At 41.1% G+C, this 22,815-nt stretch overlaps 1 protein-coding gene across 1 annotated transcript in view; it reads right to left on the bottom strand.

Annotated features, from left to right (window-relative positions):
• Positions 1 to 296: 296 nt before the first annotated feature.
• Positions 297 to 22,815, bottom strand: part of pla2r1 (phospholipase A2 receptor 1) — a 31,765-nt gene continuing 9,246 nt past the window's right edge. Inside the window, exons 10-30 of the mRNA XM_075485147.1 lie at positions 21,928 to 22,040; positions 21,670 to 21,839; positions 21,347 to 21,555; positions 20,676 to 20,821; positions 19,153 to 19,237; positions 18,925 to 19,060; positions 18,801 to 18,836; positions 17,322 to 17,482; positions 16,450 to 16,514; positions 15,844 to 15,947; positions 15,629 to 15,765; positions 14,617 to 14,734; positions 14,379 to 14,518; positions 13,636 to 13,777; positions 10,032 to 10,267; positions 8,978 to 9,158; positions 8,713 to 8,847; positions 6,995 to 7,117; positions 6,743 to 6,919; positions 1,609 to 1,644; positions 297 to 1,524 (exon numbers count right to left, since the gene is read on the bottom strand). Of these exons, the coding sequence (XP_075341262.1) occupies positions 1,307 to 1,524; positions 1,609 to 1,644; positions 6,743 to 6,919; positions 6,995 to 7,117; positions 8,713 to 8,847; positions 8,978 to 9,158; positions 10,032 to 10,267; positions 13,636 to 13,777; positions 14,379 to 14,518; positions 14,617 to 14,734; positions 15,629 to 15,765; positions 15,844 to 15,947; positions 16,450 to 16,514; positions 17,322 to 17,482; positions 18,801 to 18,836; positions 18,925 to 19,060; positions 19,153 to 19,237; positions 20,676 to 20,821; positions 21,347 to 21,555; positions 21,670 to 21,839; positions 21,928 to 22,040 (2,868 nt within the window). The 3' untranslated portion in view covers positions 297 to 1,306. The remainder of the gene's footprint in view (positions 1,525 to 1,608; positions 1,645 to 6,742; positions 6,920 to 6,994; positions 7,118 to 8,712; positions 8,848 to 8,977; positions 9,159 to 10,031; positions 10,268 to 13,635; positions 13,778 to 14,378; positions 14,519 to 14,616; positions 14,735 to 15,628; positions 15,766 to 15,843; positions 15,948 to 16,449; positions 16,515 to 17,321; positions 17,483 to 18,800; positions 18,837 to 18,924; positions 19,061 to 19,152; positions 19,238 to 20,675; positions 20,822 to 21,346; positions 21,556 to 21,669; positions 21,840 to 21,927; positions 22,041 to 22,815) is intronic.

Raw genomic sequence — 22,815 nt, 5'->3', positions numbered from 1 at the left:
CCCATGTATGCACATTGTTGTTTATTCCTCGTGGGCGAGGAACTTTGTTTTGGGGGGGCAGTGTAACGACCCAGAATAAGGTTAAAAGCACACAGTTGGACAGCAGGACAGAGTCACCCGTGTTCTGCGATTGTACTGCTTGTATATCTTAATAAAGAGCCGTTCGGCAACCGCCGGTCTCAGAGCCTCCGTGAAGTCATTACAATAGATATTCATATTTACTATAAAAGTATAAGAATGACACACTTTATCACCATATCAGTTTTACTATCTTCATGTTTTATTGAGACCAGCAAAAACTGAACTTATCAGGCCCAAGTGCGGTTTTGTTACTTGAGAAGTCTTTTTTTAAAGACAGTCAAAATCCCATAAGTGGGACTGCTGTGCACAAGGTGAGCCCATCGTTTTACATAAAACTGGAGTATTATGCACTTATAGATGTTTAAACTCAAAGCACCAACACCAAACGGTGAACATGCTGAGAACTTCTGCTGTCCTTTAAGGCTTCATAAGAAGATAACTGAGACACTAAAAAGGGTATTCAAATGCAAATGAACCTGTGCAAAATGTATCCTTTAATTTGCGTCAGCAGAAAAAAAATCCACTCATCCCAAACATATTTTCAATTAGTTTCGAACCTACAAAAACCTTTGTCTTCAATATAAGGCATGTATACATGGGAAAACAAGATCTAAATACAAGTTTAATACTGACAACATTTCTGTACCACGTGTGCAGATCCAACAGATCCTGAATTCTGAATTAAATGTACAAACATACACAACAAACACCACTGTTATCAATATTTCATCATCCTCCTGTTTCCCTTTTTATGGAAATGACTATTGCTTTTGACCCTGACAAGTAAACCAAGATTCTCCTTCTGTTCGGTTTAATGAGACCTTTACTGTCCAAATTATTCTGCAAAAGACTGTTTACAAGTTGAACTGGATAACTTTTCACGCTTCTGAACTTAAACAAGTACTTTGAGTCATTTTTTTTAAACGGGTTTAAAGCTCTCTAGTATCCCTTCTTCATCATTTTTATTCATGCGAACTTTATTAGTTCAAGCATAAATTTAAATGTAGGCTTTTCAGTGTCAACATAAAAAAAAAAACTTTTTTTAAAATCTCATTTACATGTTTTGAAAAGATCAAAACAACAACAACTGGAATTCTTCAAACACGTCACCATCTCCGCACTGTCCTGAGGAGTCAGCATCACAGCTTTACAGTGTCACAGGCCATTCGTACCTGCTGGTGCGATGGTGAGATACAGACAGAGAATGGGAGATCAACCTTAAGTGCTATTCTCCCGAGTGCGCCTCCAAGTCTGTGATCAACACATTCCCATCTGACTCCGTCGCTTGAGAGCTGGTTTGTCTATAATAAGCGCTGCCGAGCGTGGGGAGCCTCCTAAAACGAGCAGAGCTTCTCTTATACAGAAACCACACTGCCCCCGCCAGCAGGGCAAAGATCAATACGGCCACCAGCACTGCAGCAGGGATGATACCATGATGTAAACCTGAAAGACACAACACAATGATAACTCCCTATTATTGAAGTACAACCTAAATCTGTAATTACAGATGTTTGAATCACAGGTTACCGTTTAGCGGTTCCACTTCCACCTCAGTAACTCCATCTGGAACAAAACAAATACAATGAAGTTTAGTACGAGCAAAAAGATCTTCTCCAAAGTGACAATATTCAAGTTTTAGTGAAGAGAAGAAACCCTGATACATACACTGAGAGCTAAATTATTATCTAAATGACAGAGTAAGAGTGAAACAAGTACAGACGTGCCAGTGAGTGTAGTTTAGGTGTGTTAGTGTTAGAGGTGTTTGGAGAGGAGGTGTTCCATGAGGAGATGAGTCTTCAAGAGATTTTTGAAGGTAGAGAGAGAAGGCCACCCCTGCTCTGATAGCACCTGGTAGCTCGTTCCAACATCGTGGAACCACAAATGACAACAGTAGTTTGTGACAACCTTGTGTGTAGAGATGGGAGTACCACACAGTGCTTCTGAGAGGAAAGGAGTGGTCATGAGGAAGCATAAGCCTGTATGACTGAGTTCATGGTTGCAGGCACCCCAGTCACTCAGTAGGCAAACAGTGAGCTGAATTTGATTCGGGAAGAAATGAGTAGTCGGTGGAGTTCAATAAGTAATGGAGTGATATTATTCCTTTTTGGCTGATTAAACAACAGACGTGCTGCTGTGCTCTGGACCATGTGTGGGAGTGTCACTGTGCAGGCAGGGAGACTCCTAAAAGAGCATTGCAGTAATGTATAATCTTGGGTATTTATACCATCTGCTACAAGCAAAGAAGAAAATCTACAGTGGCATTACTTCTCAGTGAAAAGTGATCATAACCATGTGTGTTTACAGTAAATTTGTTTATAGACACATCTTTAGCAAACACACACCTGCAAGTTTCTAAAATTTAAAACAGCCATCTTTTCCTGTGAAAGCACATCCACCCTGAGTGAATGAACACATCTTTTGACATCCAGGAAAAAGTGATGAGGCATTATTGCAGCATCTAGCCTGGCCTGTTTGGGAGAGAGTCTTTTCTGCTTTGTATCAGCTGTAAACACGGGGAATCATTATCATTCATTTGGAGATTTGTTTGTGGACATTTGGCAGCTGAGAGACCAGTTTTCACTTTCAGCTGTGAGTTTGGTTTCCAGCGAGTTATAAGGGCAAGACTTTGAATTTAGCTGCTAAATTCTCCACCACATTCAGCAGATAACCACAAGACATGTTCATAAATAGCAGTTCAGGAGGTAGCCCGCACTTAGGCAAGACAAGGCAAATTTATTTTTAGAGCACAATTCGTACACATGGTAATTCAAAGTGCTTTACAGCTACATAAAATCACAAGAAGACAAATAAAATCATTCCATAAAAATGTAATCAATTAATACAATACTTTCAGGTGTCATAAGCACAGATAAATAGAACTGTTTTCAGCCTGGATTTAAACATTGTCAGAGTTGAGGCCTGTCTCACATCTTCTGGAAGACTGTTCCAGAGTATAAAACTGAAATGCAGCCTCACCTTGTTTAGTCCTGACTCTGGGCACCGGCAGGAGACCCCTCCCTGAGGTTCTCAGAGCCCGAGTTGGTTCATATGGCTCTAACATGTCAGAGATGTACATTGGCGCTAGACCATGAAGAGACTTGTACACAAGCAGAGCTGTTTTAAAGTCTATTCTCTGAGCGACAGGAAGCCAGTGCAGAGACCTGAGCACTGGACTAATATGGTCGTATTTACTGTTCTAGTCAGGACTCGAGCAGCAGCGTTCTGGATGTACTGCAGCTGTCTTACAGCCCGTTTAGAGAGCCCAGTGAGCAGGCCGTTACAGTAGTTTAACCTGCTGGAGACAAATGCATGGATTTGTCTTTCTAAGTCTGGTTTAGACACTATTCCTTTGATTCTGGCAATGTTTTTTAGAAGGTAAAAAGCTGCTGGTGTCATTGATTTAATGTGGCTGTTAAAGTTCAGGTCTGAGTCCAATATTACCCCGAGATTTCTAACTTGATTATTAGGTTTTAGAGAGAGAGTCTCAAGGTGACTGATAACACTTTGTTTTAAGGCTACGCTTCCTCTCGACTGTGCCAGGAAGTGTTGAGTCATGAGAATGGCATCAAGGCGCAAAAAGAATAACTTTAGGGGCTCTGAGATTGAAGTTCTGCTTTCAGAACTCCAAAAAGGAAAATATGTAATTTTTAGCAGTTTCAGCAGTGGAATTACGGGACCTGCTAAAGCGAAGAAATGGGAAGTTATTACGAGTGCTGTTAATACCATGTCACCTGTAGTTCGTAATGTCATCGAAATAAAAAAGAAATGGTTTGATATGAAAATGGCTTAAAAAAAACGTCTCGCCATGGCCAGGTGCTCGATGACTGCAACTAAAGCTGTGTAATCAGTTGTTGCCTCATCATGATGGCACTTTGATGGGGTGGCGGTCCATGAGGGGGGTCTTCTGGCATGTTGTCGTCCTGGGCTGGTTCAGATAGTGGGAGACCCTCATTCATGGCAATATTGTGCAAAACGCTACATGCCAGAATAATCTGGCATTCCTTCTCTGGGCTACAGAGCAGTTTGCCCCCCGCTGTATCGAGACACACCCACCTGGCCTTCAGCTCAGTGCGCTCCAAAACGGCACGGGTGCTTTGATGCGTTTATGTGTGCAGACTATAGCTCCGATTATGTTTGGCAGTCCAGCCAAGGCATGAGAGTCTTAATTTGTACTTGATTGACAGCGGTGTATGGGAATTTGATGTATCATGGGTGATAAACTGATGAGAGCTTTGATGACCAAGGGGAGCGCACGAGTCACAGAGGACTGGGACACACCCATTCGGCGAGTTTCTCTCTGGAGTTGTGGCTTTAGCAAGCTGCATATTTGTAGCAGCACAATCCTTGGCAATCTAAATCGCGATGTCAGCCATTCGTCCGTCTCCGCAAGGATATCTACAAGGTCTCGGAACACACGCTCTATTCCAAGAGCTTGACACGCTAAGGCATCCAAAAGTAGAAAGTCAGCCACTGGTTACGCTTCCCATTGACCTTGTTATATACAGAGTCAAATGAACCTTCAATTAGTGCATCATTTAAGTCGAACAGAATAATGTCAGCATCATTATGGGGTATAATGTATACATTTATTTATGTTTGCTTCAAAGTTATTAAATATACAATCCATTAGTCAAGCAAACTTGATTGGAATAACAGCAAACTATATTAAGTGACTCCTACAACAGGTCTGAATCACTCGTAAATTCTGTTCGTACCTAAAAGAAAACTCAAAATACCAAAAAATTGGTGAATGCGCAAATTCTCTTAAATCACTGGTACGCATGATTTAAGAACAACTTTGTTCGTACGAGTGGTTTTTGAATGAGGCCCAAGGTATATGCCCATGTTCTCCTGCCTTAGTTACAAAGGGTAACAGCAAAGTCTGGTTGTAATCACTAGATTCATCAGTATCAGCACAGGATCTGTTACAACCCGGCTGCAACAAAAAGAGGAGAGTGAGCACAGAGATAAGAAAGCACATGTGCTTTTTCACTTTTGAACTCACTTTTGGTACTGTTGTCGTTTCACCATAGCATACCAACATCACATGTTAGAGTAAGTGTGGTCGAATTCTCTATTCAGCAAGCGTGTATTAATGATAAGCCTTCAGTCCTAAAAGACAAAGAGGGCAAGCATGTGCAGAAGCTACAGACCAATAAGTCAACCACTAAACCCAGCAATCAGATCACCAAATGAAGCAACAGACAGCCTGGCAAAGTGATATGACTCACCACACACTTCAATATCTAACGTTTACCTCAGACAAGACAAAAAAAACCCCCAGAGCATTTCAAAACACAGAGCTGCTGCACAGAACAGACACCAGTTACCTTTAACTGATGCAAAAATGACAACAAATAGAGTATTAGTCATGCAAAATTATTGCAAATTATCCAAATAACAGTGAAGTGTGGTCATTGCAAAACAAATGGTCGAGTACACAATGGCACCATTCCACAACAAGATACTAGAACGCCAGGTTTCAGTGAATCCAACACATAACTAACTAACTACAAACTACCAGAAAGACCAAAACACCGGGATCACGACTAGTGTTACTCATTATGGCACAAACAGTGTTACTGATTTTACTCAGCAACATTTACAAGTAAAAATTCACCATCTGTGAGCCGGCTCCTCCAAATCACTAAAGATCACATCACATCACAGAAAAACAAAGTACCTCCACCTCATCATCATAACCTGTAAATACTGATGTAGATGCCATGCACAGAGAGCATGTCTGCACAGATGGAGCACTAACACCAAATGCCAGCTCACACACAGCTCCTTGACAGAAAGCATGACCATCAGTTGCAAACAATATCCAAAGAGCTGCAAGTTCAGCTCCACTACAAGGGCTTACTAAAAGCCCCACACAAGCTGAAAATTCAAACAACACAAGTCAGAAAAATCTTGCTCTCAACATGGTATTTCAGGCGTGAGGTGGCTTTAAACACTTAGCTTGAAAGCAGGCAGCAGACCAGAGATACAGCCCACCACTGAACTCTAAACTTATCCCCACAAACATATGATCACAAAAACAAAGCAAAACAACAAACAAGTGCTTTGATGGAAGGGCCACACAGCCACCCAACTGAAACACCCTGCAGACAGTTTTCTCAGTCAGCAAACACTTGAATTTCAACGTTTACCAACTAGAAAAAGATTGTGTACAGACATCCAAAGGTTCAGCCATTTAAGAGAATTATCACACTTAAGTCCTTTCACAATCCAAAGTCTCTTCAACTACCACTGCAAGGACAGTGGAGATGCGAAGGGGTGGAACGAATCCCTTTCACATGAGAGTAGTCATGTGATCAGTTGTGAATACAGAAACATTGTTTACAACAGCTTTAACCTTTAAACCCATACTTGATTTTTTTTTTTTTTTAAGCTTCCTGTTCTTGACCTAAAGGAAACCCTCCCCCAAAGAGAATTGTGACACACACTTGATCTACTTAAAACTTTACATTTTTATACCAATGGAACATACATCTGATTCTCTCTTTTTTTTTAAAGCTGAGTTCTGTGACATTGGTGTATAAATGTTAGAACCTGCAGTGAAAGGGAGCCAAAGAATAATCCAGTTTGTTTTACAAGTCTGCCTACTATTGTGTCAGGAGGCCGTCTGCAAGGTACAGCCTTCTTTTCTACTTACCTGAGATAGTTTTGCAGATAAAGCCGAGCCGCTCTGTGCACGTTGATAGGTGCCAGACACCATCAACCACCCTGGTGGTAACACAAGCATCTGCAGTTAACCGTTTGGTGTCTGGGCCTTTGTTGGCCCAGTTGGTGTAGTCCATTGGTGAACCGTCTACCCAGGTCATAGAATCAGCTAGAACAAGATTCCACAGTTAAGTGAAGCGGGTTTATGAAATCTGAGAGGTACACAACAGTGATAGATTCTTACTGTCTATGTTGAAGTGCATCCCCAACCAAACGGTCTGGTGAAGGAATCCCAACGACCACAGCTGCTCCAGAACAAAGCGATTCTCTGTCTCACTCTCAATGGTCAGGACGTCTGAGGTGTTGACTGGAGGGTGACAGCAGCACAACAAACTCACAATTGGTTCTCTGTAGTTAAAATAATCTTTCAGTTTTTTTTTCTTTGTACTAGATGATTGGCAGAACATATTTCTTGATCCCAAACATCAAGTTTGTGCACTATATGCAAAATGACAGCCAGGTATCTGTGATGTCAAACTGTGGGGTTGGGAGGCAACAAGCTGATACTCAAGCATATTATTATATAACCACATCAGAAATCACGACTGTAATTTACACTTGCCTGTAGATGGACTTTATTTTTATTTTTAAGCAAGACTATTTTCTTCTATTTCCAATTTTATGGGTAAACTAAGCTGTGCTAAGTTACGCTAACCTAACAGGGTGCTAGCTGGAGCTCAAATTCGCTCATAGTCATATTGACGCCTTAAAGGGATAGTTTGCCTCTTTTGACATGAAGCTGTATGACATCCCATATTAGCAATATCATTTATGAACATTGACTTACCCCCCGCTGCGTCCTGTGAGCCGAGTTCCAGCTGAGTTTTGGCGTCCACGAAGCTAGTCCGGCTAGTTGGCTGGGGCTTGAAAAATAAAGCGTCTTGCTTCTCAAAAAAATATGCGTTCAAAAGAGTAATACATTTGCATCACAAAATCGTTTTGCATGAAAAAGTCAGACCTCACATCGCTTGGCGCTATTTTTGCCTCCCTTGATATCAATGCGTCCAATGTAAAACTGTGCAGACCGAAGAGCAGACCGAGCACTCCCCTGCTTCCGAGCAGCAAACACCGTAACAGGTGCGGCTATCGCTAGGTGGCTTGACGCATTGATATCAAGGGAGGCAAAAATAGCGCCAGCGAAGTGAGGTCTGATTTTTTCATGCAAAACGATTTTGTGATGCAAATGTATTACTCTTTTGAACGCATATTTTTTTGAGAAGCAAAACGCTTTATTTTTCAAGCCCCAGCCAACTAGCCGGACTAGCTTCATGGACGCCAAAACTCAGCTGGAACACGGCTCACAGGACGCAGCGGGGGGTAAGTCAATGTTCATAAATGATATTGCTAATATGGGATGTCATACAGCTTCATGTCAAAAGAGGCGAACTATCCCTTTAAGACAGTAAAGCAACAATATGTTGAACTATCGCCATAAAACACAGTTAGTAATAAATATTGCGACACAATCTAAACTGAAAGCACACAATACGGTGATATTATTCTACACGTGGACAACTTTTGAGAACAGACAATAACAAACAGAAAACATGTCATTTCAGAAAACTTTGCAAATACTCAGAATACCGCCTTACACCAAAATTTCAGAAAAAAAATAAAAATCAGAGAAGACAAACAAAATGATTTAACCACACCAACAAAACATAAAAACACCAAAGAAGACATTTATTGAAACATGACAAAAGTAGTGTCTGATATGTGATATGTTTTTTTTTAGTTCTTTCCGTTTCATTGTGTTTTCTTAAATGTTTAGTTTTCCTTCAAGGCTTCATTAAACTTTGTGTTTTTGGTTTTCTGAAAAGTTCTTTCTTGACAGAAAAATGAAAACACATAAACATCCAATTGTACAAAGTCAGCTGAAGTTACACCTTTTGAGCACCTTACCTTTATGCCTGCAGTGCTCTCTTGACTCTTCAAAAGTCAGTTTCTCCACCACAGGCTCAAAGTTGTAGCAGCCATGCGCAAACTTCACCCAGGTGGAGGGACACGCCGTCTCATATGAGACACATGGTTTACTGCCTGTGAGAGACAGTGGGAGAATGCAGAAACTGCTGTTTGTGTTTCAGACATTTAGAAATAGAAAGAAAACAACTGACAAAACACAGTGATGAGTGATCAGATTTTCATGCTTCACTGAGGTGGCACTGACTTGGCGGGGGGATGTGACACAGGGCTCCTGGTAGCATAGTTTCACAGTCAGCTCTCCGCCAGCCTCCGCTCACATCCATGTACACGCACTCTCCAGTCACAAAGTCGTCATCGTCGTCTGCTGGGTCCCAGTGTGTGTACACTGTGTCACTGCCATCTGACCACTGATAATTGATGCCACTCTGTAAAAATTCACAGTCACCAATTTATCTGACGAAAAGCTACACTTGTGTGGATATGGCACAATAATTGTAAATTATCCAGCTTTCAGATGTTGTTTGTGTGAGTGTCAAGACAAACAGGTAGTAAATCAGATACCAACACTACACTAAAAGCCAGAATGGAAAGAAAACGCGTTTCTGAGGCGTATCCAGCCATTGATTCACATGCTGTGACAAACATTCAACTGTTCCATCGTATAACAATCCTGTATCATGAAAAGAAGCGGTGCTTGTGATTTGTTAGCGAGGAAATTGGATTGGGAATTGATGGTGAACTGATAAGTGTAAAGACAATGGAAAAAATAGATTAGCATGGGAATAGCCAATCACTCACTTCCTGTGTTCATTTCTTTCTTTGACAAAACTATTGCATAAGGGCTGAGTAATACATGAATCCCAATGTCATCTCTGACTGTTTGCTGGGAAAACACATGTCTGTAAATAGAACATCTCTACTGGATGAAAAGGCCAGGAGAAAACTCCCAAGGTCTACAAAAAACAACAGAAACTATTTAAAACTAACTAAACAAAACACATTCTCTGGTTAGAGGTCTGTTAAAATAATATTTTGGGATTTTCTGTCATACTTTCTTCGTAATTCTGACTCAGATTTAGTTCCAACTCTAAGGTTTTTGTGTGCACACATTACTCAAACACAATTAAAAAGCTGTAAATGTTCCTGTCTTTAGAGATCAGTAATAATGAGTAAGTCTAATGTTGTACAACTGAACAATCCGGTAACTCTTTTCTCACAGATATACTAGAAAAAAAAACACACACACAATGTCCCACTGTAAAGATATGCAGAACAAATATTTATAAAAGAATACATACGTCTTGACTATACAGTCCAATCCAGTGTGGGGCTGCCAATCTATTGACGAGGACAGTAAGGAAAGCCTGGTGGTAGGCATCTGTAACGCTCACTAGGTCAGCATCACTCTCTATGCACAAATGCATCGCGTCGTACCAGCTCATGTTGCCAGATACAACCTTGTAGCTGCGGCTCCTGTACTCAATATTGTCGGGGAGCGGGTGGTGATATGAGTGGGTGGGGGGCTTGGAAGTGTCTGCAAGAAGAGAGAGAAAAATGAGGAGTGTTGAGAGAAGGTAGCATACTGAAACAACGCATCAGAAGGATTATTTCAAGATGTTAATGTTTGGAAGAAAGGAAACTAAATGGAGGATTGATTTAAGGAAAAGTTTGGCACTTTTTGGCCTGAGATTTGGAAAAGTTATCTGAATACCGGTTTGTCTGAGTCATTCCTGAGAGGTTGCCAAAACACAAGTCGAAACTCCAGGACTCAAAGAAATAGACTCCAACTTATCTGGTTTGTTTGGGAGCTTCAGACATGCTGATTGGCTAATTACTGTTACCAGGGGAGCAGTGGAGAGATCTAGGTCAGGGGTGGCCAACCGGTCAGAGACTAAGAGCCGCATTTTTTACTGTGTTACCACAAAGAGCCACATTATTTTTGAAAAATGACCGAATTATCTCCGTTCCATCCGTCTGTTCTTGACTCGCTCTCGTCTCGATGCATCAGCACTGATATTAAACCCTAGCCTAGCAAGCCAGACCCGTACAGCAAAAAGCTGTATAGCCCCAGAGCAAATTCAATTTGCGGTCGCTAGGGGCGTCTAGATTTCAAGGCTAATTAAACCCATGAACCAAGCAAAAATGAGTAAAAAACAGACGTGTTTGGAAAGCTTCTTCCCAGTGAGGAGACGGAAGAAGAGGCTGTGACCACTAACAAAAAGAAAGCTGCATTTTGAAGGCATGTTTAAACGTTACCATAGCACCCAGAGAGCGTTAGGAGGCAGAGAGGATGTTACGTCAGGAGGACGCTGCTAATAAAGTTACATACAAGTACACAGTTGATTCAAGTTTATTATTATATTTACTAAATACCACAGAGTCTGTGTTAGTTGTATTATTTTATTTTGTAGTATTTATCCGCCACGCCTGAAAGACCGGTCCGTGAAAATATTGCCCGACATTAAACCGGTCCATGGAGCAAAAACGGTTGGAGACCGCTGCCGTATTGAACTCAAACGAAGCGAACACGCACATAAAAAAAAACAACACAAATTTTGATATGAACGCAAGAGCCGCATGAAACCAGACAAAGAGCCGCGGGTTGGCCACCCCTGATCTAGGTCAACTGTTTCCAGTCTTCATGCTATTCTAACTGTATACTGCATAACTTTACTTAAATTTTAACTAAAATTTAGAGGTAGGTTTGGTACGGCTACATTAATATTGAAATGCCAAATATTTTGGCATTTTCAATTTTCAATTTTCAATTTTGACTTCCTGATTTTTTTTATCGGTGAATATTAGCAGACATTTAGTATGATTCTATGGTAATGCTCTCCCAGACCACCTTTAGTTTGGCCTTAGAGAGGAATGCAGCTCAAATTGATTTTGACCAGCTGATGGACAGCTGAGGTTATCTCACCTCTTCAAAATGAAAAATGTCTTCTTTGTTTTAGTCCAAAGTTTAGGTTGCCACCCCATGAGCCTGGGCCTGCCACAGTGAGGACTTGAGCCTCTTGACTTAGAGTATGTTCACAACTGTAGTACAGACATGAATTCCAGACCAAAGTAGAAATTGGTCCTGTTCCCCTTTGCCATCCTGATGCACTTCACAGTTAAAACAGAATTTTCTTTTTTCCATCAAATAGATGCCTTATAAAATACCAACAATTAAGGTCAATCACTGGATGGTCTCCCTGACATATATTTTGTTGAGGCGAGGCGAGGCAAGGCAAGGCAAGGCAAGGCAAGGCAAGGCAAGGCATCTTTATTTATATAGCGCATTTCATACCACAGGCAACTCAATGTGATACAAGTTCCATACCAATGCTGTATGGCCGATAAAGTTTAACCACAGACGTCACAAAGAACTTTTGACATATATTAAGTCAAAACAATGATAAGAAGTCCTTTATTGCACACACAATGAAGATATGCTGCAAGAAAACAATTAATCTGACACCTGTATTGATCCGTTATGAGCAACAAAGCTTCTGTGATTAGATAAATTAGGTAAGCTTGAAATAAAGAATCCAGTACTGTAAGTTTGGATGAATCCTCAGTGTAGTGCTCATATTTAAGTGGAATTTCACCAACGTTTGTTTGGAAGTGGACCAAAATCCATCTTTTAAAGGGGTCTCTGTCCGATTATTTGGTGCGCACCAGGGTTCACATGACGGAGGTCACACTTTTTCAAATCATCCACACTAACACAGCAATCACCCTTGGGTTTGTTATGAACCAAAAAAAAAACTCTCAAGTGTGCACACACCGTTACTGTGCAGTCCTTAAAGGATAACTGCAGTATTTTCAACATTAAGCCTCTTTTCTGAGTCGTCTGCAATGTTTTAGAACCCCCCTCACCGCTTTTTTGATGTTTACTGCTGTCTCCTGTATTTGCCTAATTTTGATTAATCTCAACCTGCTTCAGAACGGCAAGTCATGCGCATGTCCAAAAAGGTCCGTAAAAGCACCATAAACGTCCGTTTTCAAAATCATCAACTCACCGGAGTGGTTACTGGTGTGCACTGGTAATCCATATCAAATTTCGTTGCGAAAAGTTGCTTCTGTCATGTTTTATTTGGCAGCTCGTTCATGCTCGAACTATTTTCTTAGCCACCTCACAGCCGTGGATAAACTTCCACTCAGCAGTTGAATCTGATTTTTCGTTTCGGTGAAGGAGTAATATCAACGAACATCCAGTCTTCAATAGAACTAAATGGGATTTACAAAATGTCAAATAAAACACGACAGAAGCAACTTTTCGCAACGAAATTTGATATGGATTACCAGTGCACACCAGTAACCACTCCGGTGAGTTGATGATTTTGAAAACGGACGTTTATGGTGCTTTTACGGACCTTTTTGTACATGCACATGACTTGCCATTCTGAAGCAGGTTGAGAAGAATCAAAATTAGGAAAATACCGGAGACAGCAGTAAACATCAAAAAAGCGGTGAGGGGGGTTCTAAAACATTGCAGACGACTCAGAAAAGAGGCTTAATGTTGAAAATACCGCAGTTATCCTTTAAGGGTTTACCTACACAATACACATGATTTTATTGACTTGTGCTCCTTGCAGTTGTTATTTTCCTTCTAGAGTGGTACTGCCGGTCTTACCAATGTTTGGCAAAGGGGGAAAGTTTCCAAAAATGTGAAACTACAAAAGGGGGAGATCAAAAGTATCCATTCAAATGATTAATAATGAATAGTGTAAGGATATGAAAATAGGGGGCTGGTGTAGCCACAAAAATTTGACTCAATGCAGTGTTAAAACACCTGTCGCCGCTCAATGTAAAGGGTAAGAAACTGAATGCAGGTAGAAACTGAAATTTTGTAAAAGATCATTTAGTATCTGAAAGCTAGAAAACGTAAAGAGGAAGAAACTGATGGAGACTTACCTTGAGGTTTTTGACAAACAAAGCCATACCCGCTTTCGCTGCACTTCTCATCGTACCATTTCCCAGTCAGGTGGAAGTTGTGGTTGTTGGACAAAACGGTGCAAAGCGGTTCATCGGCAAAACCACTGAGCCACTCATCGTCCTGAGAGTCACACAGAAAGAGGGCAAAAGCATTTTGTATGTGTGACGTTTGAGCTTAGACAGCTTTACAATCATAATCACATTACAACCAGTATTGTATGCACAGCTTTAATGGTGGTTGTAGCGTTACTCACACTGTACTGTCACGTACAAAGGGTAAAACATTTATTTTTAATCACCTTCTTTTCTAGAATTGAGCTAGAGCAAGTGTTTGGTCCATCTATGGTTCCAGATGTAAAAGTCCTGGTTGTTTCCTGCCTAAATGAATTTGGGTTGTTTGGATATACACAAAACTCTTCCAAGCTCAATTATCTATTCATCGGTAAAATGCCAAAAGGCACAAAAACTTTACATCAAAATGTAAAACTATGGTAAAATCCAGTCACCACGATGATAATGTTGTTGAGTGTGCAACAATGAATAAGTTTCAGAACATGGTCAATTTGATTGTATATGCCTGAAGAACGATGTAGCACACTATATCATCCAGTCTCTAAAAACCAAAAGATTCATATTTTATTTTTGAAAAGTCACAACTCTGCTGTCGACTCGTGAGGGACATCCATTCATGCAGTCAATATAAAATATTCACTTGGGCTTACAGTGAGGTAGCTCTTTGGTTCGATGGGAGACCAGTTGGTGTAGCTGACTGGTTTCCCATTGGTCCATTTCATGGTGTCCTCATCCCGCAAACCAATCCACACACCTACAGAGCTCCCCTGGAGCAACATGGTGATGTACGCTGCAGAAACGATGGCATGACAACAGATAAATAAAAACAAAACATAGAGCAGTATTGAGAACCAAAATGAAACGATCGTTCCTTCGCTTTGATTCAACCTTGTTCAATCTCATCTTCTATGGCAACCAGGGAGCCCTCAAACGAGGAGCAGATGGACTGGGCGTCTTTCCAACTCTTTCCCTCCTTTGGACTGCCAGGGAGGTGAAGCAAAAGACACTGCCAACACACACACACACAAACACACACATCCCACACAAAACATGAACATCATGTGAAATACTAATCAGTATTCCCACAACACCACTATGACTTTTGTTTGGATTACTCATCACTAAAAGTTACAAATGTTCGAAGCTAAGGCAAAAGGGAAAATAAGAGCTGTGCTTGTTTAAGGTAATTTTGAGAAAAATGAAATGAGGGCAACAACACGGTCACTCTTCACGCAGAATCAGCTATTCAAATGTAAATTTTTAAATCAGTTTAGCAGCCTATGTGAACAAAGTGGCCAACAAAACAACAACTTACTGTTCGCTGAAGGAGATAAAGATAACTGTAATGCATGCATATTCAGCGTCCATCTGACCACATTCAAAACTTCTACCTGACTACATTTTATACAATACACTTTAGCGGAAAATCTGAGCAAAAATAGGACATCGGCTTCTTGTGATTTAAGAGACAATCAGCCGGTTTATTTGAGGTTGACTCAGCGGAGTACCATCAGCAGGAGGTTGTTCTCATGTTGACAACATACCACACCCAGAAACAGTGAGTGGAAACACAAACATCCTGCTTCAACAGCAGCATCTGCTGAGAATTTAGAAAAGTCAATCACTTGTTGGGGAAAATGGGGTAGACTGTTTTTACCATGTCAGTATAGAGCAGTAGAGGGTAGTAGTGTTTAAAAATGGACAATTGTTTGACTTTAAAATCATTTATGCCACCTTTATAAGACTGAGTGGAAAATGAAAAACCACAAAAAGGCAGAACTCACTGCTTTTTTTTTAGCAGCGCCAATAATGCAAAGCAACAGATCAAGTATGACAATTCTGTGAGGGTAATTTTAAATGAATGTGCGAAGGAATACATGTGTCCTAGCATTATTTGAACCTTGTGTCCGAAGTACAGCCATTTTTCTGGACATCCTCCGATGTAGTGCGGCTCCCTGGGGGTCTCCAACACGGACACGGTTTTTCTCTTGCACACGTAGCCGTGGGGGTCGCTGCATTTACTCGTCGACCACTTCCCTGCAACATGCCAAGATGATCTCAGTGCTTGCATGCGTTCGTACATGTAAATCATAGCGTGCGTGAACATGCAATTACCTGTTGAAGAAGACATGGTGATACACATCCCGTTTTTTTTATGGCCACTGCGAAAACTCCCATCAGCCCAGTTTTGAAATTCTACTTCTGTCTTGTCACTCCACCTGGAAAAGAAGTTCACAATGAACAGGGCCACAGCTGATCCGCTGCTCTCAGTAACACCGTCAGGGAGTTTTTATGCATGTAAGTTATGTCGTAAGGATCCTGCCATGATTGTGACTTTCCCCTTACAACCTCTGATCAAATAAGGACATACAAACCAAGAGATAGTGAGAGGCTGGATTTCTTTATTTCCTCACATCTCTCCATTTCTGGAATTCTTTGCCACTTTCCCTGTGTGGCTTTCAGATATGTAACATGCTGTTGACTGTCTCAAAAAATGTCTCAAGACCATCTGAGTTCTCAGTTTCATACAATTTCAGGTAGACTAACATGCTATCATGTTCGACTAACACAATAATTCTTTTTTTTCTAGTGTCAAGCACGCTTTCTGAACTGGTGTCAGTTGTATAAACTTGAATATTCATTAATGTTGAAAAGAGTACTGGAATTAAATTAATGACGGAAGCAAAACCAGTTTAACAAGCACGAAAAACACTCACATACCTGACCTCCGCTCCAGGCAGGCCAATGGACAGGCCGATCCACCAGTCAGTCGGGCCCAAGGAGAGCTGAAAGCACACAGTGAACAAAACAGGGTTTAAAAAAGAAAAAAAGCTTTACTTTTACTCTCCATCTTTGCAAACAAGTTCTCCCATTCATGCGCCCTCCTTATCCCCGTGCTTAGTGTCTCGTTTTGTGCCCATTATCCCCCCACAGCCTTCTTTAGACAGATCCAAAAAGGCTGCTGCCAACAGGCAGCCTTTTCCTTACTCCCTCTGTGTGGGAGCACTCAAGCATTCATCTTAGCTTGCCGACGTGTGTCTGCAAACACTCGAGTTTGTATGAGAAAAGAGAGTGTCATTGTGTTCACACTTGTAGGTTTTTCAGTGAGTGTGTAAACTGTTTGAAGAATAGGTCTTTAGGGCCATTCAGTGAAGACACACCTCTGTGATTAAGGAGATTTCTTTGACTGTGTACTTTGAAAACAAAAAAACGTGCTTGAGTTCTTGGTATTACTGAGATCACTCATCAGATGATGAGGAATATTCAAAGAAAGGTTGAGTCGATGTCAAATGTAGCTTCACTTTATGCACAATTTATGAGAGGTAAAAAAGTGAAGCTTTAACAACAGTGCAACTGTGTTAGATTAGTTGTTTGTTTTAAGATAATTCACCCACAGGTTTCCTTTCAAAGGTGAAAAGTAATAAACCTGTCAGTAGTAACTACAAAGTCTGATAATGGAAATGAATGATTTTACCGCAGCGTGTTGATACCACTTATAAGTAATTGTAAAGTAGATACCATCTTACAAATCTTCACATAGATGTGTCACACTGTTGATGTAAGTCAGACTATTAATCATGAAAGTGACTGACCCGCCGCAAGCGCTCCTTGATGAAATGAAGCTCGTCTCTGGAGTGAATGGACAGAAGGTGGGCTCCCATCATCTGACAGGCCAGAGAGACAGAGTGCCAATTGAAGGGCTGCTTGGCCAGCAGGTACTCGGCTCCACGGTAAAACACCCAGGGCTCGCTCTCTGCATGTAGTATGAAGAAATGTTTTCAAGTCGTACAGTGGAAGTAATGAATTAAGACACAGCTGTGATTACTGACAAACTGATAATATTTCACATTCCATATTGCTGTTCCACTATAAAGGAATCTATTTTATTGACTCAGATTGCATCAAGATACACTGTGTTGAAAACTGCTGCTCCTCTGATACAAAAGCTAAACTCTTAGCTAAGACAGGAAGACAGAAACAGGAAGCCACTAAAGAACTGGAGGGGAATTCAATGTCTGCATTGGTAACACAGCAGACAGACAGTATTTTGCTTTTTGCATCTACACACGTGTTCTCCCAGCTCACTATAAAGTAAGGTAATAGCAACTCCTACACAGCTGTCCGCAGCTGTCTGTGGGTACATTCATAAGAGGGTCCACAAAGACTGGGATAAGTCCAGAGTCATGGTGATCCTAAGTGCCTAAGCAGAAAGAAGCTACACTTCCTTTTATTTTCTTACAGAAAAAGGCTTCTTCTGTTCTGACAGTCTGTTTGAACTTTTTAGTAAAAGTAGAAATGTGTAAGAACTAAAGCACTTTGGAGTCAGAAGGACCTACAAGCTGCTTAACGTGTTCCAAGCTGGATGTCGCTTTTAGATGTGCCCGCATTGATCTGGCGAAGCTGTCTGATCACCAGTGGATCTTCGTTCCAACCATCACATTTAGTCATGAGCTTTTAGTAGTGACTGTAAGAATGAGAATGCAAATACAAGCAGTGGAAATGAGCTTCCTCCAAAGGGTGGCTGAGGAACTCAGGGATCAGGGAGGGGCTCAGGGTAGAGCCGCTGCTCCTCCACATTAAAGGGAGACAGCTGAAATGGTTTGAGCATCTGGTTTGGGCATCTGCTCAAAATGTCCTCCACACACCTTCCATGGGAGGTGTTTTGAACCCTGTTCAACTTTGAGGAGGCCTCGGGGCAAACTATTGGCTCTTGGCTGGCTTGTGGACGTCTTGGTGTCCCCTGGGAGGACCTAGAGGAGGTTTCTGGGCAGAGGGAGATCTGAGGATCTCTGCCAAGAACTGCTTCAAACTGCTTCAAACTGCTTCAAACTGCTTCAAACTGCTTGTCATGCCGACTGAAGCCTGATTCTATTTTTACATATGCATGTAGGCCCAGAAGTCCATTTGGGTATATAAAGTTTCTTGCATTTCTTAAGGTGGGCCAAAACAAACCTATACATTTGCTTATACAAATTTGATAAAAAATTATTTTTCAACATCCCACATTTTTTAAGTATGCAGTTCATAAGAAAGTTTCTATGGCCTATGCGTCCAAAAACAATTTGACTTACGCTCAGTGTACCAGTAGGGTTTCTTTAGTTCATCACCTGCAATATAAAACAATTTAGTGAATAAAACAGTGCTGATGTGTGTAAATACAGTATGATGCGTGGAGAGAGGGATACAGGTGTTCACCTCTGAAGAGCTTGCAGATCCACTCGTGCTTGGTGTCACAGGGCTGCGGCTTCAGATTGTTGGTCAGGTCACTGTACACAGCACAGTCCCTCCTGTCATCCTCTTCATTCTTATCTTCAATGAAAGACGTCACCACCTGCATGAGACAAGACAAAGGTTTAGTAATGCACATCTTTTTGAGTATCAAAGAGTGTATGTAGGCATTAACGAGCACCTTTAAGTACTTACCGGAGAACCATCAGACCACTCCCAGACTCCAAGTTGTTCAGGGTCTCTCTTATTTAGACCCATCCAGAACCAGCGACCCTCTGTTCTAAAAACAACACAAAAAAGGAGCAGAAAACAAACACACTGCAATGTAAATCCATATGAGAAAGCTTGAACTCTTTTAGGACGTGAACTTTGACAGTGTGCCTCTCCATCACTGGGAAAAACAGCTTTAGTTTAATAAATACAATAAATAAAAATGTTTATAATAGCTTTTAGTCTTTCTGAGCTTCAGCCTTAGATTGTATTCAAAACTGGCTACTGATGAGAGGTTAAATTGTTGAATTAAATAAATAAATAAATAAAACGACAAGAGGGAGAGTATTTAGGAGGTTTACTGGCCATGAAAACCTGCAGCTCAAGTTCATGCTATCTTATGCCATCATGTTCCACACGCAATTGTCCACTCTAAGCTTGATTAATGCAATGGTATAAAATGTAGCTACTACACTTTCTCTATTACTTCCCTTTTAGCAGCATTACAATTGTTTTTTATCTAATTTATAATTTAGAGTTGCTCCGAGCAACTTGAGTTCCGGAAACTAGAAACCTTCTGGCTTTACATTTACACAGGTGAGGAAATATTACATTAATCATTAATCATCTGCTTTAGAGCGAGCCAGTTATATCTTCTGACATCAGTGGTCCTCTTTCTTCTTCGCAGTCTGCAGTATTGCACAAGTGTAGAATCAGGTTTCTACAGTAGCCTGTACATAACAAACTAAACAGTAGCTTTACAGCACGCCTTTCGCGTTTTTAGCAGCCACCACTGATTCTTTGAAAAAGAGGGCGAGTCAGGGAGGATATTTGCTTAACTGCAATCTCCAGCTTTGCCAATGGATTTCACGTCTGTGTTAATCCCCTTACAAAAATTTGCTTTGAAAAGTGCTACAAACTTGAACTATGTCATTGTAATCAATAATGACAATAAAGACCCTCTCTATTCAAGATTTGCATACAAAGGCCCAGCTCACTGCTCTAAAAGACAGGTTAGATTTGCTAGACTTGTGCATGTGTTTTTCCTGGTTTGTTAAGAACCTTCAAGACATCTCAGATCATCGGGATCAGGGTTGGTTTGTCTCCCGAGTTAAAATCTTTTAGCATCATACATGTGGGGCAAACTCCCAGATAACTGCAGCACTGCTTCTTTTAAATCAAACATGATTACTTTACAGTTGATCACAGCATTTAATTAACTGATCTAATTCAATTCAAGGATAAATGACTTTGATTAATGACTTTCACCGTGTTGTATCTCTCTCTCTGTTTTAACAATAAATTTTTGAATGCTTTTATTTTCATCAATAATCTTGTGGGTGTATTATGAAACAACTCTAAACCAAACTTTAATCATTAAAACTCAGTGATTAAACTTGGCATTTGCTGTGCTATGAACATAAAAATTCAAATTGACAAAAAACTCAGTTGATTCACGGATCAGTTGAGGTTCCCATCACATTTCTGCCCCGGAGAGCTGTACCAACCCTTCAAACATGGTACTAAGAAGGTGCTGAACAAACAACTGCTCCTTATAGTGCTGGAAACTGGCCAGCTGAGCCCCGAGGGCCTGGCAGAAGAAGTCTGCTTCCACCCAGGAGCGCTTCATCAGGACTTTTTCATCATGGAACACCTGCAAGAGCAACACTTCAGGTCAGCTTAGCTGTAATTGCAGAAATGTATCACATGTGTAAAGTTTCTGTAGGTTTTCATTCATCTTTTTAAACAAGATTGTGTTGTTTTTAGCAATTCCGTGCACATTCTGCAGGCACAGTGGAGCATGTGCTTAAGTGTAGCATCCACTATGAATAATTAAGGACACTAATTTAAACTTAAATGTCAATTTTTTTAAAACAATAAAATAAGCTGTGGCCTCATATATTTTATCATGATCTAAGAGAGTAGATGGAATATCTTTTCTTTTTTAGTGGAGTTTTGAAGCTGAAACTGAACAGTTCATGCTTCACAGGATAAACAGATGGAAGAGTTTGTGGTTTGCTGATGCTAATATCTCCCTCAGTGTGTTTAAGCCCGAGTTGGTGAGCAATTTTTTATTTTTTTTCTTAACTTATCTATAAAAATAGGTAAGAAATAAAATAATAATGGGTCAGAGGTGTGAGTGAAGACAGAGCAGAGGAGCACGATAAAAGGTTCCCACCTTGAAACAGTGCGGCAGCTCAGCCTGCGATTCCCAGCCTGGAGGACAGGGGGCGTGAGCATCAATGTGGTGCTCTGGCAGCTGAACATCGTGGAAGCTGCTGAGGCTCTGTTTACACACCGATAAGGCCTTGTGTGACTTGCAGTCTTTCACCTCCCAGTGACCCAGAGCAGGTCCACCTGACATGGCAACACATCCGCCAGTACTGACTGAAGAAAAGTTAAGACGAAGGGAGATTCACTAGAAGATAAACCTCAACCTGAACACAACCACAGTGCATTTATTTGTTATTGGCAAGTAAGCATTTTCCAGCATCTGGCCACCTGGCTGGTGTTTGTTCCAGTTTGTGAAGGTGAGGGGCAGAGCGGAGCCGTTGTGTGGAAGCCAGCTGTACTCCTCCTTCATGTCCTGGTCCATAAGGCCGATCCAGTAATACATGCTGCTGTTGGCTCCACTTGCACTCAGCAAACTGTTGACAAATGCCTGCTCAAACCTGCACATGTGTGGAAGATGAGAGGAGACGGTCTCAAATGTTGAAAAAAAGCTAAAAAATGCAATTAATCACTTGCACAATAAAGCACCTGTTCTTCACAGTGAGGAGAGGGGCCTTGCAGTAATATCCCATCAATGCATCTTCGTAGCTCTGTTCATGACTAGTCACTGTGTAACAGGAATGGCCATGTCGCCTCCACCCCTGAAAGAAGCAACAAAAACATTTTTGAGTTTGCCTCTCTGTATACTCGGCGGAGACCTAATTTTCACCTTTCTCTCATTACCGGATCACTGAACCTTTGGAGTTATGGATGTGTGAACCGATAAAACTCAATGACACTACGGTCTTCCACGACCTGCATCTGAATTTCCAGCGTTTGTGGGGGGGTAACATACCTTCATGTATATTACCGCTTCCAAAATCTACTTTCCTATTCAAACAACAGCCTCCAAGCTGCAACACACTGAAAATGGCAAGTTTTGCTGAACATCTTTGGGTCATGCTATGAGGCATGCCTCATAGCATGAAGCATTTTTCTTTCTGTGAATGACTGGAAAATCTAAAAAGAACATGTTTGCAATATTTGTCGTCTAATGGGGACATTCTGGTATGTTTATCCACCAGCTGCATCAAAACTAGCACCTTCCTGACACTATTTTACAGATGTCAGGTGTTTTAAGCTGCTTTACGGGCATGGCCCTGCCCAAGACAACTGTGACCTCTCTGAAGAAACACTGACAAAGTTGTTTTTCTATCATTTTGTTTTCACATGTAATAAAATGGTACGACAGTGCAGCAAACCCATTGCCCTGAGAAAACAGGTCTAGCTAAGCGAGGCTGGGTGTGGATGACAAGCCCAGGCTTTGAAGATTTGCAGATGAATGGAAATTTATGGGAGTCTTGTGGCATTAAAACAGATTTAAAAAGTCAACATCTCACTGCTTCTGGTACTTGAGAGTTGGCAAACCTGTTTTTG

This window comes from Odontesthes bonariensis, chromosome 1, assembly GCF_027942865.1.
Source record: "Odontesthes bonariensis isolate fOdoBon6 chromosome 1, fOdoBon6.hap1, whole genome shotgun sequence".
Classification (NCBI taxonomy): domain Eukaryota; kingdom Metazoa; phylum Chordata; class Actinopteri; order Atheriniformes; family Atherinopsidae; genus Odontesthes; species Odontesthes bonariensis.
The sequence above is the reverse complement of the archived record's forward strand: the minus strand, read 5'-3'. Positions and strand labels throughout refer to the sequence as shown.